The sequence below is a fragment of the Rhinopithecus roxellana genome, chromosome 6 (assembly GCF_007565055.1).
Source record: "Rhinopithecus roxellana isolate Shanxi Qingling chromosome 6, ASM756505v1, whole genome shotgun sequence".
Classification (NCBI taxonomy): Eukaryota; Metazoa; Chordata; class Mammalia; order Primates; family Cercopithecidae; genus Rhinopithecus; species Rhinopithecus roxellana.
Window position 1 is genome coordinate 149,846,916 of NC_044554.1, and position 15,928 is coordinate 149,862,843.

At 36.7% G+C, this 15,928-nt stretch overlaps 1 protein-coding gene across 1 annotated transcript in view; it reads left to right on the plus strand.

The window, feature by feature from the left end:
- LOC104660373 (dpy-19 like C-mannosyltransferase 1) overlaps positions 1 to 15,928 on the plus strand; it is a 120,285-nt gene that overhangs the window by 76,890 nt on the left and 27,467 nt on the right. The window contains 3 exon segments of the mRNA XM_030931863.1: positions 6,877 to 6,977; positions 9,561 to 9,621; positions 10,151 to 10,225. Coding sequence (XP_030787723.1) covers positions 6,877 to 6,977; positions 9,561 to 9,621; positions 10,151 to 10,225 — 237 coding nt within the window.

Below are 15,928 nucleotides of genomic sequence, written 5' to 3' on the forward strand. Positions count from 1 at the left end.
TTATCCATTCAACCTGTCCATGGATACTTGGATTCCATTGTGTGTACACACACACATACACACACGATTTTGCTTATCTGTTCAGTCTGTCGACGGATACTTGGGTTACTTCGATGTTTCAGCTATAGTAAATAATGCTGCTATGAACAAATATTTTTTGAGATCTTGTTTTCAATTATTTTGAGTATGTACCCAGAAGTGGAATTGCTGGACTGATCATATGGTAAATCTATTTTTATTTTTTTTAGGAACTGCCAAACTTTTCCATAGTAGCTGTATATTTTACATTCCTATGAACAGTGCACGAGGTTCTATTTTCTCCCTGTAATCACCAACATTTATTTTCTGCTCTTGTGATGGTAGCCATCATAATAGGTATAAAGTGATATCTCTCTGTAGTTTTTGTTTCTTAATTAAAAATCTTTATTTTTCAGAGAAGTTTTAGGTTTATAGCAAAAATTTTTTTTTTTTTTTTTGAGACGGATCTCACTCTGTCGCCCAGGCCTGAGTGCAGTGGCACGATCTCAGCTCACTGCAACCTCTGCCTCCCGGGTTCAAGCTATTCTCCTGCCTCAGCCTTCCGAGCAGCTGGGATTACAGGCATGCCACCACACTCGGCTAATTTTTGTATTTTTAATAGAGATGGAGTTTAACCATGTTGGCCAGGCTGGTCTCAAACTCCTGACCTCATGTGATCTGCCCACCTTGGCCTCCCAAAGTGCTGGGATTACAGGCATGAGCCATCGCACCCAGCCAGATTTATAGCAAAATTAAGCAGAAAGTACAGAGTTCCCATATACCCCCTGCCACCAACCATGCACAACCTAGCCCTCTATTGACATCCCGCACCAGAGTGGTACATTTGTTACAATTGATAAACCTACATCACACATCATAATCACCCAAAGTCTGTAGTTTACGTTAGGCCTCACTTTTCTATGGGTGGTTGTTGTTTTTTGTTTTTTGAGACAGGGTCTTACTCTGTTACCCAGGCTGGAGTTCAGTGGTGCAAACATGGCTCACCACAGCCTCGATCTCCTGGGCTCAAGGGATCTTTTTGCCTTGGCCTCCCAAAGTGCTAGGATTGCAGATGTGCGCCACCACAATTGGCCTGGGTTTTGACAAATGTATAATGACATCTGTCAACCATGTAGTATCTTGTAGAACAGTTTCACAGCCATAAAGTTCCTCTGTGCTCCACCTGTTCATCCCTCCATCCCCCTAACCATGGCAACCACTGATCTTTTTACTGTCTCCATAGTTTTGCCTTTTGTGTAGTGTCATGTGTTTGAAACCATACAGTATGTAGCCTTTTCGTACTGGCTTCTTTCACTTAGTAAAAAGCAAATAAGTTTCCTCCAAGTCTTTTCATGGCTTGATAGCTCATTTCGATCTTGATTATTGTTAACATTATATGGATGTACCACTGTTTATTTTTTCACCTATCGAAGGACATGTTGGTTAACTCCAAGTTTGGGCAATTATGAATAAAGCTGCTGTAAACATCTGTGTGCAAGTTTTTAGATGAATGTTTTAGTTCATTTCAGTAAATACCAAGGAAAGGGATATTGGATGGTATGGTGAGAGTATGCTTAGTTTTTAGGAAATTGTCAAACTGTCTTCCAAAGTGGCCAAACCATTTTGTATTACCACCAGCAGTAAATGAGAGTTCCTGCTGCTCCACATCCTTGTCAGCATTTGGTGGTGTCACAGTGGATTTTGGCCATTCTAATAGATGTGTATTGGTATCTCATTGTTTTAATCTGGTTGAACATTGCTTTTTTGGCCATTTTAATAGATGTGTATTGGTATCTCATTGTTTTAATTTGGTAGAACATCTTTTAATATGCTGTTTCTGGCCATCTGTGTATCTTTCTTGGTGAAGTGTCCATTAAGATCTTTTGCTCATATTTCCTTGGGTTGTTCATTTTCTTATTGTCGAGTTTTAAGAATTCTTCGTATAGTTTAGATAACAGTCCCTTATCAGATGTGTCTTTTGCAAATACCTTCTCTCAATCATTGTCCTTTCACAGAGCAGAAGTTTGTAATTTTAATGAAGTTCAGCTTATCAGTCATTTCTTTCATAAATTGTACCTTTGTTGTTTTGTGTGAGAAGTCATCACCATACCTAAGGTCATCTAGGTTTCCTCCAATGTTATCTTCTAGGAGCTTTATAGTTTTGCAGTGTGCATTTAGATCTGTGGTCTGTTTTGAGTTCATTTTCGTGAAGGATGTAAAGTCTATGTCTAGATTTATTTTTTTGTATGTGGATCTCTAGTTGTTCTAGCACCATTTGTTGAAAGGACTATTTTTGCTCCACTGTATTGCCCTTGCTCCTTTGTCAAATATCAGTTGACTATATATGTGAGTCTATTTCTGGGCTCTATTTTGTTCCCTTGATCTGTTCATGTCTTCTTTCACCAATACCACACTGTCTTGTTTACAGTAGCTTTATAATAAGTCTTGAAGTGGGGTGGTGTCAGTCCTCTGACTTTGCTCTTCTTTGGTATTGAGTTGGCTCTATACTGGGTTTTTTATATCTCCATATAAACTTCAGAATCACTTTATTGATAACTTGCTAGGCTCATGTTTGGGATTGTGCTGAATCCATAGATCAAGTTGGGAAAAACTGACGTCTTGACACTATGGAATCTTCCTGTACATGGAATAACTCTTCATGTATTTATAAAGTTCTTTGATTACTTTCATTGAAGTTTTGTAGTTTTGCTCAGATAGATTTTTTTATATAAATTTATATCTAAGTGCCTCATTCCAGGAATGCAGGAATGTGTTCATATTAGAAATTCTATTAATATGATTTATCACATTGAGAAGTTTAAAAAAATCCATAATAGGCCGGGCGTGGTGGCTCACGCCTGTAATCCCAGCACTTTGGAAGGCTGAGGCGGGCAGATCACGAGGTCAGGAAATCGAGACCATCCTGGCTAACATGGTGAAACCCTGTCTCTACTAGAAATACAGACAATTAGCAGGGCGTGGTGGCAGGCACCTGTAGTCCCAGCTACTCTTTGGGAGTAGTCCCAGCTACTTTGGGAGGCTGAGGCAGGAGAATGGAGTGAACCTGGGAGGTGGAGCTTGAAGTGAGCCAAGATTACACCACTGCACTCTAGCCTGGGTGACAGAGCGAGACTCCGTCTCAAAGGAAAAAAAAAGAAAATCCATAATATAATAATTGCCTTTGATACTGTAAAGGTATTTGATAAAAATCAACATCTATTTTTGGTGTTTAAGACCATAATCAAGTAAAAATAGATGGATATTTCATTTAAATTTAAGATACCCACACTTCAAAACAAAAACTAGTATCACATAAAATGATGAAGCAATAGAACAATTTCCTATTTCCATTAATGCCAGAAGCATGATAAATATGCCTACTGCCTCTCTTATTACTTAACATTGTTGCAGAAATGTCAGCTAATACAGTTGACTAAAAAATAATTCAAAGGAAGATGTAAAACTATCATTGTTTATAGTTGATATCATATTTGAACACTTGAGAAATCCAAATAAACTACTACTAGAAACAATGAAATCATATTCATTGATGCATATTTAATACAATTTTTCTATATACAATCAGAAAATATGAAGATTCTTGATACAACAGCAGCAAAAATAATATACTTTAGAATAAACTCAAGAAAATATGCAGGATCTATATAAAGAAAACTGTACTTGCTAATGCATGTCAAAGAAGATTTAAAGAAAGGAACATGTATTGCTTTGGGATCTAAAGATTCAATGTTGAACAGATAGAACTATAAATAACATGTTATTGAATAAAGTAATTTTAATAAAAATTTTAGTTTTTGAAGCTTAATAAGCTGATTCTGAAATTCACATGGAAATTGATATATATGGATCAAAAATAAAACTTCTAGAAGAAAATATGGATTATTTTATTTTTAGTGCCTTTTTAAATGACAGATAAATCCAAAGACCTAAAGGAAATGAAAGATAAATTTGCTAACATAAAGATTTGGAAAATAACCATAATACAAAAAATACCACAAAGGTCAAAAATGAACTGAGAAAAATATTTACAATATGTTTGCTTGATAAGGGGCTAGGTTCTTTTATATATATAAATATATACATATATACATATATATATGAGGAAAAGAAAGATCAGACTGTTACTGTGTCTATATAGAAAGAAGTAGACATAAGAGACTCCATTTTGTTCTGTATTTGAGATGCTGTTAATCTGTGACCCTACCCCCAACCTTTTCCTTGCAAGAGACATGTGCTGTGGTGACTCAAGGTTTAATGGATTTTGGGCTGTGCAGGGTGTGCTTTGTTAAACAAGTACCTGAAGGCAGTATGCTTGTGAAAAGTCGTCACCATTCTCTTAATCTCAAGTACCCAGGGACACGTACACTGCCAAAGGTCACAGGGACCTCTGCCTAGGAAAGCTAGGTATTGTCCAAGGTTTCTCCCCATGTGATAGTCTGAAATATGGCCTCCTGGGAAGGGAAAGACCTGATCGTCCCCGACCCTGACACCCGTGAAGGGTCTGTGCTGAGGAGGACTAGTGTAAGAGGAAAGAAGCCTCTTGGCAGTTGAGATAGAGAAAAGCATCTGTCTCCTGCCCGTCCCTGGGCAATGGAACATCTGGGTGTAAAACCTCATTGTATGTTCTGTTTACTGAGAAAGGAGAAAACCGCCTCAGGGCGAAAGGTGGGACTTGCTAGCGCAATGCTGCTCTTTATGCACTGAAAAAGTTTATGGAGATGTTTACATATGCATATCAAGGCACAGCACTTTTCCTTAAACTTAAGCCACAGAGATCTTTATTCATATGTCTCACTGCTGACCTTCTCCCTATGATGATCCTATTATCCTGTCACTTCCCTTTTTCTAAGATGGTAAAGATAATGATAAATAAATACCGAGGGAACTCAGAGAACTGTGCCAGCATGGATCCTCTGTATGCTGAGCGCCGGTCCCCTGGGCCCACTTTTTCTTTCTCTATACTTTGTCTCTGTGTCTCATTTCTTTTCTCAAGTCTCTCGTTCCACCTAACGAGAATGCCCACAGGTGTGGAGGGGCAGGCCACCCCTTCATATATATATATATATACACTTTAAGTTCTGGGATACATGTGCAGCAAGTGGAGGTTTGTTACATAGGTGTACATGTGCCATGGTGGTTTGCTGCACCCATCAACCTGTCATCTACATTAGGTGTTTCTTCTAATGCTATCCTACCCCTAGCCCCCTACCCGCAACAGGCCCCGGTGTGTGATATTCCCCTCCCTGTGTCCGTGTGTTCTCATTGTTCAACTGAGACTTACGAGTGAGGACATGTGGTATTTGGTTTTCTGTTCCTGTGTTAGTTTGCTGACAATGATGGTTTCCAACTTCATCCATATCCCTGCAAAGGACATGAACTCATCCCTTTTTTTGTAGCTGCATAGTATTCCGTGGTGTATATGTGCCACATTTTCTTTATCCAGTCTATCATTGATGGGCATTTGGGTTTGTTCCAAATCTTTGCTATTGTGAACAGTGCTGCAGTAAACATATGTGTGCATGTGTCTTTATAGTGGAATGATTTATAATCCTTTGATTATATACCCAGCAATGGGATTGCTGGGTCAAATACTGGCTCTAGATTCTGGAGGAATCGTCACACTGTCTTCCACAATAGTTTGAACTAATTTACACTCCCACCAGCAGTGTAAAAGCATTCCTATTTCGCAACATCCTCTCCAGCATCTGTTGTTTCCTGACTTTTTAATGATCATCATTCTAACTGGCGTGAGATGGTATCTCATTGTGGTTTTGATTTGCATTTCTCTAATGACCAGTGATGATGAGCTTTTTTTTTCATACGTTTGTTGGCCGCACAAATGTCTTCTTTTGAGAAGTGTCGGTTCATATCCTTCACCCACTTTTTGATGGAGTTGTTTGTTTTTTTCTTGTAAATTTGTTAAGTTCCTTGTAGATTTTGTATATTGGGGCTATGTTCTGTAATATATGAAGAGACCTGTTAAGGAAAATAATGAAAGCCCAATAGACAGATGGGCAGTGGGAAAAAGCAGTTCACACATACACACGAGACAACGTAACCAGCAAATAGAATAAAGGGTGCTGTGTCTCATCTATTAAAAGAATGGAAAAGTGAAACAATGAGGTAACATTTTTTCCCTATTGGATTGGCAGGTATTTAAAAGAAGAATACAGTGTTGCCAGAATATATATCCATAGGAACTTCCCTGACCAGTTGGTGGAAAAGTGACTTAGCATAATCTTTTTGTAGGCCAGTTTGTCAATATTTGTATTGAATTTAAAGATGTGTATATCCTTGATCCATCATTTTCACTTCTAGTAATTTATTCGTAAATGTACTGACATGTACATAAGGATGTCTATCCTTATCCAGTGTTTGTATTAGGAAAATCCAAACAAAACAAAGTAGAAGTGGAAAGCACTTAAGTGTTTAGCAGTATTCAGAGGACTAGTTAAATAAATTAGGGTACGTCTATGGAATAGAATACTTTTTCCAGTTCTTAAGCAGAATGTATTGTTAGATTGGCTTGCATGCATGTGGAAAGCTCTCTGAAACATATTACAAATAAAAGCAAGAAATAGTATAGCTTGTAGGGTAAGTGTCCATTTGTGGTTTAACAAAATATATACACTAGAATTTATACATGTTGTCTGGAAGGATGCACAGGAAACTGCTGATGATGGTTATCTCTGGGAGTTTGAAGTGTGGTATGGAGAATGGGCTGTTTTAGTCTTATAGTCCCTTTTGAACAGTTTGAATTTTATTATGGCCATGTACAAATTTCACAATAAAAAACAAAGGTTTTTTTAAAATGTGCATTACTTGTATTTTTTTCAGATTTCTCTTGCATTTTGTTTTGTTTTGATGTTTGGGAACTCAATGTTATTATTATCCTTCTTTGGTAATTATTTGGGTAAGTATTCCTTAACACTTATATGACTGTTTTTGAAACTAATGGTTTAACAATTTCTTCTTCACTGGCTTAGGATTCATGAGGATTTTCTGTAGGAACCATCTTAAGTGTCTTACTGAATATTCTAGATGTGATGGTGTTCAAGTACTCACTTCTAAAACAGGAAAAAAAAAAAACAATGAAAATATCATTTCAGAAAGATTTCTATGCTTTCTTCTCCCTTCCTCCTTCCCATTTTTATCCAACTCCTGCTCCACTTTTTGAACCCCTTTCCTCAAACTGCAATCTTATAGTAGCCACCCCTCTTCATTCCACTGTGATCAGAAGATCAAGGCCTTGGTTACTTAGGGTTTTTGTTTTGTTTTGTTTTTTGCCCCTTGTCTACTTATATGGACTTATTCAGAAGGTGTAAGTAAGGTGATGATTCAATTTTATTTTGTAAATCACTACCAAGAACAGCTTTAGATTATGGAGAGATTATTTTACAGAATTAGAACAAATTGGTGGAAGGTCATCTAATTCCTTCTGCTGCATTTGGCAGGATGACTTTGTTTTTTGTTGTGTTGTGTGTGTGTGTGTGTGTGTGTGTGTGTGTGTGTGTGTGTGTGTGTGTTTTGAGACGGAGTCTCGCTCTGTCGCCCAGGCTGGAGTGCAGTGGCCGGATCTCAGCTCACTGCAAGCTCCGCCTCCCGGGTTCCCGCCATTCTCCTGCCTCAGCCTCCCAAGTAGCTGGGACTACAGGCGCCCGCCACTGCGCCCGGCTAGTTTTTTGTATTTTTTTAGTAGAGACGGGGTTTCACCGTGTTCGCCAGGATGGTCTCGATCTCCTGACCTCGTGATCCGCCCGTCTCGGCCTCCCAAAGTGCTGGGATTACAGGCTTGAGCCACCGCGCCCGGCCTTTTTTTTTTTTTTTTTAAACGGAGTTTCGCTCTTGTTGCCTACGCTGGAGTGCAGTGGCGCAGTCTCGCTCACTCCTCCTCCCGGGTTCAAGCGATTCTCCTGCCTCAGCCTTCCGAGTAGCTGGGATTACAGGCATATGCCACCATGCCCAGCTAATTTTGTATTATTAGTAGAAATGGGGTTTCTCCATACTGGTCAGGCTGGTCTCAAACTCCCGACCTCAGGTGATCAGCCCACCTCATTGGGATGGGCTTACAGTGTTGGGATTACAGGTGTGAGCCACTGTGCCTGACTGGCAGGATGACTTTGTAAATCTAAAAGTCTTCTGAAATTTAAAGACTGCCTTTTTTTTAGTGGGTTTCTATTAAAATGTTTTGCAAACTTGTTGTTTCTTATGTTTAAAGTGCATGTGCTTTAGTTTCCTGATGACTTTTAAAGCGTGTTGCACTGTTGTAATTGGAATATATTCTACTTCTTGAGTAATTAAGTTACTCAGATCATTTGGGGTTTCTTAATTTCTAGAAGCCATTACATTTGAAACCTCTGTTTTCATTTATTTTACAAATAATATTTATTTAAAAACCTGTTTCTCAAAAATATGCCTCTTCCCAGTCTGGGCCACCACCCTTTTCAGGTTGTGCCTTGAGTATACTTAGCTACAGAAATTAGCAATTAGCATGATGCTATATTTTCAGCAACAACGAGAAAAATCATAACTTTGGGATTAATAAGTATAGTTCTTCAGTTCTGTGTCAAAGTGACAAAGTACTCAGTTGTATATTTTACATATGTACTTTGTCATGTACTGCTATCACCCAGGATCAAGTACATGAATCTTGGTACTATGGACAGGGAAACCATTGAATCGAATATTACATATAAATAAAATCTAATTTAAATACATTTTGTAGGAAATTTCTCTTCAGTTCTGCATGTCAGGTATGGTGCTAGATGCTTCACACTGAGGTGCATCTTAGGTATGAATTAAGCGTATTTATATTCCATATATTCTGCTGTATAAAAATAAATGATAACAGGGAATACAGCATGTTTGTGCATATTTAACTATAAACACACATTTACATATATTTATAATTAATCACTTTGAAACCTGAATCGTATCACATTTTGTATTCTCAGGTATTCAGAAACTTCCAAAAAGATTTAATTTAGTTTCAAGTATTTATGTTTTGATCTCTAATCGTATTTTTGCCATGTTTGAAGTAGTTTTAGCTCCCCAAGGGTAATACAGTTTGGGAGCATTACTACCTGAAAATACTTAAGATTTGACAAGAGAAGTATTTAGTTAATCCATTAAAATTTCATTTATTGTTTACCCTAAGAGTCAGTAATTTTTAGCTAAAGGAAAATCTTATGCCTGTATGACTACTGTCCAAAATTCTGAAAATATTATATACCTCATGGCTCAGAAATAAATCAGATTTGTCACATCAGTCGTAGACATTTACATATGGTGATTTCCTTTTTCAACTTTAAAAAGTCATGCACTCACCTAGTTGACTTTGGATAATAGGGCTATACCTTGAAGTCACTGACTGTAGAAATGAGCATGTGGATGGTATGTGGGAAAGTTGACTGTGTGCTAAATTTTAGATACTTGAGTATCTTATTATTTAGAAGAATTTTTTGGTTTGAATTTATGTCTATAAATATTAACTGTGTATGCTATGTTATTTTTTCTACTCAGGGTAATCTGGCAATGAAACCACATTTCCTGGAAATAAATATATCTGAACTTAGTTTATGGGTAAGAATCAATCTATTTTAATGCTTATGTTTTTTCTTCTCTAAAATATATCATTGGTTTTATGTTTTACTGTTAAGAAAATGATCTGTGTAATTCCGGGGATCCAACAGTTTCATAGTGTATTAGGGCTCAACTTTAATATACCAAATTGCCCTTTTTTTGAAAAAAGTTAAAGTGAATCCTGGGTATGTAGTTAAAAAATTCTAGTTTCATTTATTACTCATGTTTCATCTGAGAAACAGTGCATGTATAAGAAACTGTTAAAGGGAATTTAACTGCAGTGGTTGTGTGAATCTTCTATAAAATATATTAATTTTGATAAGATTGTATGATTATATTTTTATTTTTAGTTATTGCCCCTTGATTTTGAGCAACACGCTTGATTTTAAATTGAGATGCATTTTCTAGCATTTCTCTTGTAGACAGCAATATATATTTCATGTATGATTAAAGCATTTATTTTTTTCTTCCTAGTCTATGTCTATGGAATATGAAGCATCAAAGTTATTTTTGTTTTCTTTTTTTTTAGGTTATTCAAGGATGTTTTTGGTTATTTGGAACTGTCATGCTTAAATACTTGGCATCTAAAATTTTTGGTATTGCCGTAAGTGCATTTTTTGCTTAAACTTGAAAGACTTGAAAAGAATCGAATAGGCTAAGAATAAATTGAGTTATTCACGTATCACTATTAAATGAAATTCTAGGATGAAGTCTGTTCACCTATTATTTTATGTATTTAATATAATAGAAAGTAAATGTAATTGTGTATAGATTTTTGTTCTCCAAAATTAGTTTCTTAAAACAGTCTCTTATTCGTCCTTCTGTATCACTAACATTTTTAAATTTTAAAGCAGGAAAACTCTAGAGATTAAAGATCGAATTTTAAGGTCTATACAGACATTTTTCTCTAGCTTCTTTTTAACTGGTAAAGACACCATCTTCAGAACCTTAACTGGAGATCTTATTATAGTCTCATTCTTTTTTCTCCTCAGTTTTCAAGTCATTACTTGTAAAAGGCTTTTATAAGCCTTTAGAGATAATTTAATCCAAGTTAGCCTTATTTAGAGAAGACTTTTGTTTGTTTTTGGTATTAGGGTAGAAGAGAAGATAAAGTGGAGAAGTCTGTCCTATAATTTTAAGGATTCTCCCTGTCCATAATTGCTTTGCCTGTTTTATTTTGGTGTTTTAATCAGCAAATCCTAAGTCAGGAGGCTGTCGAAGATTTAATTTAAAAAGCAGCACAAGAACCAACATGGAAAGAATAAACTACTTTTTTTCCTATAATTTATTTGTATTAATAATAATTTATTAATACAAATAAATTTATTAATCTAGTACAGAAAGAAAAATAAAATTATAAGATTTTATTTATATATAAATTATATTTGATTTCATATATACAGTACAGAAAGAAAAATAAAATTATAGGATTTTATTTATATATAAATTATTTTTCTTTCTGTACTAGATTAATGCTATGGTTTTGAAACTGGGTTATGTGAAGTCCTAGGACTTCCCAGGACTCTTCCCTGAGAGCTGTGTACTCCCCCATCTCCTAGCCTCTCTTACCCAGGGTAGTTTAACCTTAATCTCTTTCATATAGGTTTTCATAAGAACAAGGGTTGTTTTTGATTAAAAGATTGAAAACACATGGACCATTAAATGGGTGGTCTACAATCTGTGGAAAGATTTTTAAAACTATAAAACTATAATTGAAAATGCATTCATTCATTCATTCATTCATTCATTCAGTACCTCCTGTGTGCCTGACAGTGGAAAGTATCCTAGAGATACAAAACTGAGTAAGGTATGGTCTAGTGGAAAATTTGGAAAATAGAAACAATTTCTAGCAGTTATAATACAGTGTAATAAAGGCTATGATAAAAAATTAAGTACAGAGTGCTGCAGGAATACACAGGAGGAACATTAGGGAAGGATCCTGGAAGTCATCTGAGGATGAGAGCTGAAAGGTGGGTGAGTCAGCCAGTATGCAGAGCACGAGCAGGAAGACAAGTGAGATAACCCTAGTCCTGCATTTATGGAATCTGTTTTCCTCACTGGGGGAAAATGAGCCAGTTAAGGTATTAATTCAGGTTAAAGCGATTATTGTCCTTTTCTGTCATCGCCTAAAATTATGCCAGAGCCAAAACAAGATGCTATAAACTATGTTATTTGCAAATTAGAAATAACTTAGTTGTAACTTTAGTATGTTTAGAAATATGTAACGTTGATCAAGGGCATTGGCTCATAAATTCTTAATTTTGACATTGGTTAAAGGAAGAGAGTGGCAATGCTACCAACCCTTTCATTTCCTACTGAGTTCTCTTTTACTGACAGTGCCTCTGAGCATAGGCTTTTAGCTGTCCGCCCCAAATCGGGTCAGCCTGCTCCAGTAGTAAAGGTTCTTTTCATGACCAGCCACACTCCGTCCTGCCCTCTTCAAAAGAACTGTTGCACTAACAGTATGGGGGAGATGGGGGTGGTGCCGAGGTGTATGGGAGCAACCTAGGTAAAAATGCCGCAGACTCCCACTGTTTTTACCCAGAGTTTCTCAGTTTTTTATGAATGAATGCTTCCCACGTTGTTGCTTCCTTTTGGTTAATTTCTAGACCTGTTATGATTGTTTTTTAAATAATTTTGTCCAATTTTAAAGTTGTTTTGGAGAAGGGGAAATACCAGTTTCTTCACTCTGCGGTATTTGGAAGTCGACACATTTTTTGATATATGAGTATTGATCTAGCTTAGCTTGTATCCTGGGATAAACCTCACCTGCTCAAATGTAGTATTTCTTTTCTATATTGCTGGATTTGGTTGGCTAATATTTTTAAGGATGTTCGTCTGTTATTCATGAGGCATATTTGTTGTAGTTTTCTTTTCTTGTAATGATTTTGTCAGGTTTTGGCTTCAGGGTAATGTCATCTCCTAAAGTTATTTACAAGTGTTCTGTCTCCTGTTTTCAGAGAGATTTTTGTGTGGAATTGGTATTATCTCTTCCTTAAATGTTTAGTAGAATTTGACAGTGAAGCCCTCACGGCCTGGAGCTTTCTTTGTAGGTAGATTTTTTTTTTTTTTTTTTTACTACAAATTCAATTTCATTAGGAATCTCTCCAGTTCATCTGGAGTGAACTTTAGTAGTTTATGTCTTTAGAGGAATTTTGCACATTTTATATATGTCATCAAATGGATAATGCTTTTAGAATTTAGTCAATTAAAATTCTTAATGGAATTTTTGTGTATATGCATATATGGGAAGTGATCTTTTTGTTCTTTGGTTGGCTTCTCCTTATTTGGATTTGGAATTAATATTGGTCTCCCATTAAGAGCTGTTGTGTTTGTTTGTTTTTGGCGGTCTTTTTTTAAAATTTTTCCTACTTTCTGGCAACTTGGGAAAGATTTTTTTGAAAGTTTAATAATTTGTCTGTGTTAACCATCTCAGTCTAGGGCTTTTTGGGAGGGAAAATACTTGATTTCTATTTCAGATATTTGAATGCTTTTTGTTCTATTCAAGTTTTCTGTTTCTTTTTGTGCCAGTTTTGGTGTTTTATGATTTTCCAGAAATGTATCCATTTTACCTAGGTTTTACAATTTATTAGCAAACTGTGTAGCCTACTATTCTTATTTTAATTATGTTGAGTCCATAGTTATTTCTCCCTTTTTCGTTTTGCTTTTTGTTTGCATCTTTTATTTCCTTTATTAGACTTGCTCTAGAGGTCTATTGTTTTAATATTTTTAAAGTTACACCTTTTTTTAGTCCTCTTTGGTTTTGTGGTGTTTCTCTTTGTCACCAATTCCTGTCCTTATTCTTACTTCTTATTGTTTCCTCTCTTCTGATGCCCAAGGGAAATGCTTAGCTCTGTTGTTTTCACCTGTCTTACTTTCTGATCAATGCTTTTAAAACTAAAATTTTCTTATAAGTATGTAGTACTTTTTTATGTATCTTATAGATTGGCTATTTGTGGTTTTTTAAAAGTTTAAGTTTTATGATATTTAATTTCTAATCAAAAGAATTTTTAAAGCAATTTCTAGTTATTTTCTGGGTGATAGAGCAAGACTCTGTCTCAAAAAAAAAAAAAAAAGTTAATGCTTAATTTTCCCCTTGAATGTGGGCAAATAGAATGAATATGGTGGAAGTGACAGTGTATGACTTCCAAGAGTAGGTCACAGGAGGCACTGCTTTCTCCTTGCTTTCTCTCTGAGATCGTTTTCTCTAGGGGAAGCCAGCTGTCATGTCAGTCATGCTGACAGTCCGGTAGCCCTATGGAAAGTTCCATGTGATAAGGAACTGAGGCCTTAGTTCTAGCACTAACTTGCCAGGCATGTGAATGAATCATCTTGGAAGTAGATTCTCCAGCCCCAGGCAAGGCTTCAGATGACTGCAGCTTCTGGCTGGCAGCTTAAATGCAACCTCATTAGAGACCCTGAGCCAGAACCACCCAGCCAAGCCACTGCCAAATTCCTGACCCATAGGAACTGTCTGAGTTCATAAATACCGGTTGTTTTAGGCTACTAACTAATTACAGATGCTGAATCTAGGGGAAGTTTTGATGATAAGCAGGATATTTCTTGATCTCAAAGTGTTGCCCCACAGACTGTTAATTATCTCTAAGAAGGAAATTGTACAGGGATGAAATTGTACAGGGATGAAATCAGGCAACAGTAATTGTACAGGGATGAAATCAGGCAACAACCTTAACTGGTAATCAGTATTGACACTGGCCATCATATGCCTCCAGATGTGATACCCTGTAAAGGACACAATATCACCTAGTCAGTATACTGGCCAAGAGTGCACATCTTGAATCTAATCATAAGGAAACAGCAGACAACCTCCACACAAGGAACATCTTAAAAGGAGAAAGAGGAATTAATTTTTCCAAAAAGTCTATGTCATAAAGGACAACGGTTCGGGAAATTTTCTTTTTTTTCTTTTTCTTTTTCTTTTTCTTTTTTTTTTTTTGAGACGGAGTCTCGCTCTGTCGCCCAGGCTGGAGTCCAGTGGTGTGATCTTGGCTCACTGCAAGCCCTGCCTCCCGGGTTCACACCATTCTCCCGCCTCAGCCTCCTGAGTAGCTGGGACTACAGTCGCCTGCCACCAAGCCCAGCTAATTTTCTTTCTTTTTTTTTTGTATTTTTAGTAGAGACAGGGTTTCACCATGTTAGCCAGGATGGTCTCGATCTCCTGACCTTGTTATCTGTCCGCCTCGGCCTCCCAAAGTGCTGGGATTACAGGCATGAGCCACTGCGCCTGGCCGAAATTTTCTTAATTAAAAGAGACTGACAGGCTGGGTGCAGTGGCTCATGCCTGTAATTCCAGCACTTTTGGAGGCCGAGGTGGGTGGATCACCAGATGTCAGGAGTTCAAGACCAGCCTGGCCAACATGGCGAAACCCTTTCTTTACAAAAAATACAAAAATTAGCTGGGCATGGTGGTACGCGCCTGTAATCCCAGCTACTTGGGAGGCTGAGGCAGGACAATGGCTTGACCTGGGAGGTAGAGGTTGCAGTGAGCCAAGATCACCACTGCACTCCAGCCTGGGCAACAGAGTGAGACTCTGTCTCAAAAATAAATAAAATAAGATAAAATAAAATAAAATAAAACTGACAATTGAATGCAATACCTGACCTAAAACTGGATCCTGTAATGGAGGGAAAAGAAATGCTATAAAGAACATTATTGGGGTCAGGTACAGTGGCTCCCATCTGTGATCCCAGCACTTTGAGAGGCCAAGGTGGATGGATTGTTTGAGTTCAAGAGTTCAAGACCAAACTGGGCAACATGGCAAAACCCCATCTCTATAGGAAAAAAATTTAAAGATTAAAAAATAACATTATTGGGTCAATTCACAAAATTGGAATACAAGTGGCAGAGAAAATAAAATGATTGAATTAGTTTACATTTATTGAATTTGATAACTGTACCATGGTACATAAGAGAATGTCCTTTTCTTGGGAAATACACATTAAGTATTTAGGGGTAAAAGATAATGATGTTTATAATGTAGCCTCAAATAGTTCAGAAAAAAGTGTGTTTGAGTGTGTGCAGGGGGAGATAGCGTGTACTATTTATAAAGCGGGGATACAATGTTAACAGGTGAATCTGGGTAAATGGTAATGGGTGTTCTTTTATTATTTTCATCTTTGCAACTTACTTGTAAATTTGAAATTATTTCCAAATAAAAAGTTTAAAAAACAGCAAAAAAAGTTATATGAGATATCAGGAGGAAAATGAGTGTGGGTAAATATGAAACAAGATCGGCCATACATTGATAATTATTGACACTGAGTGGTTTACTATAGTTTTACTATA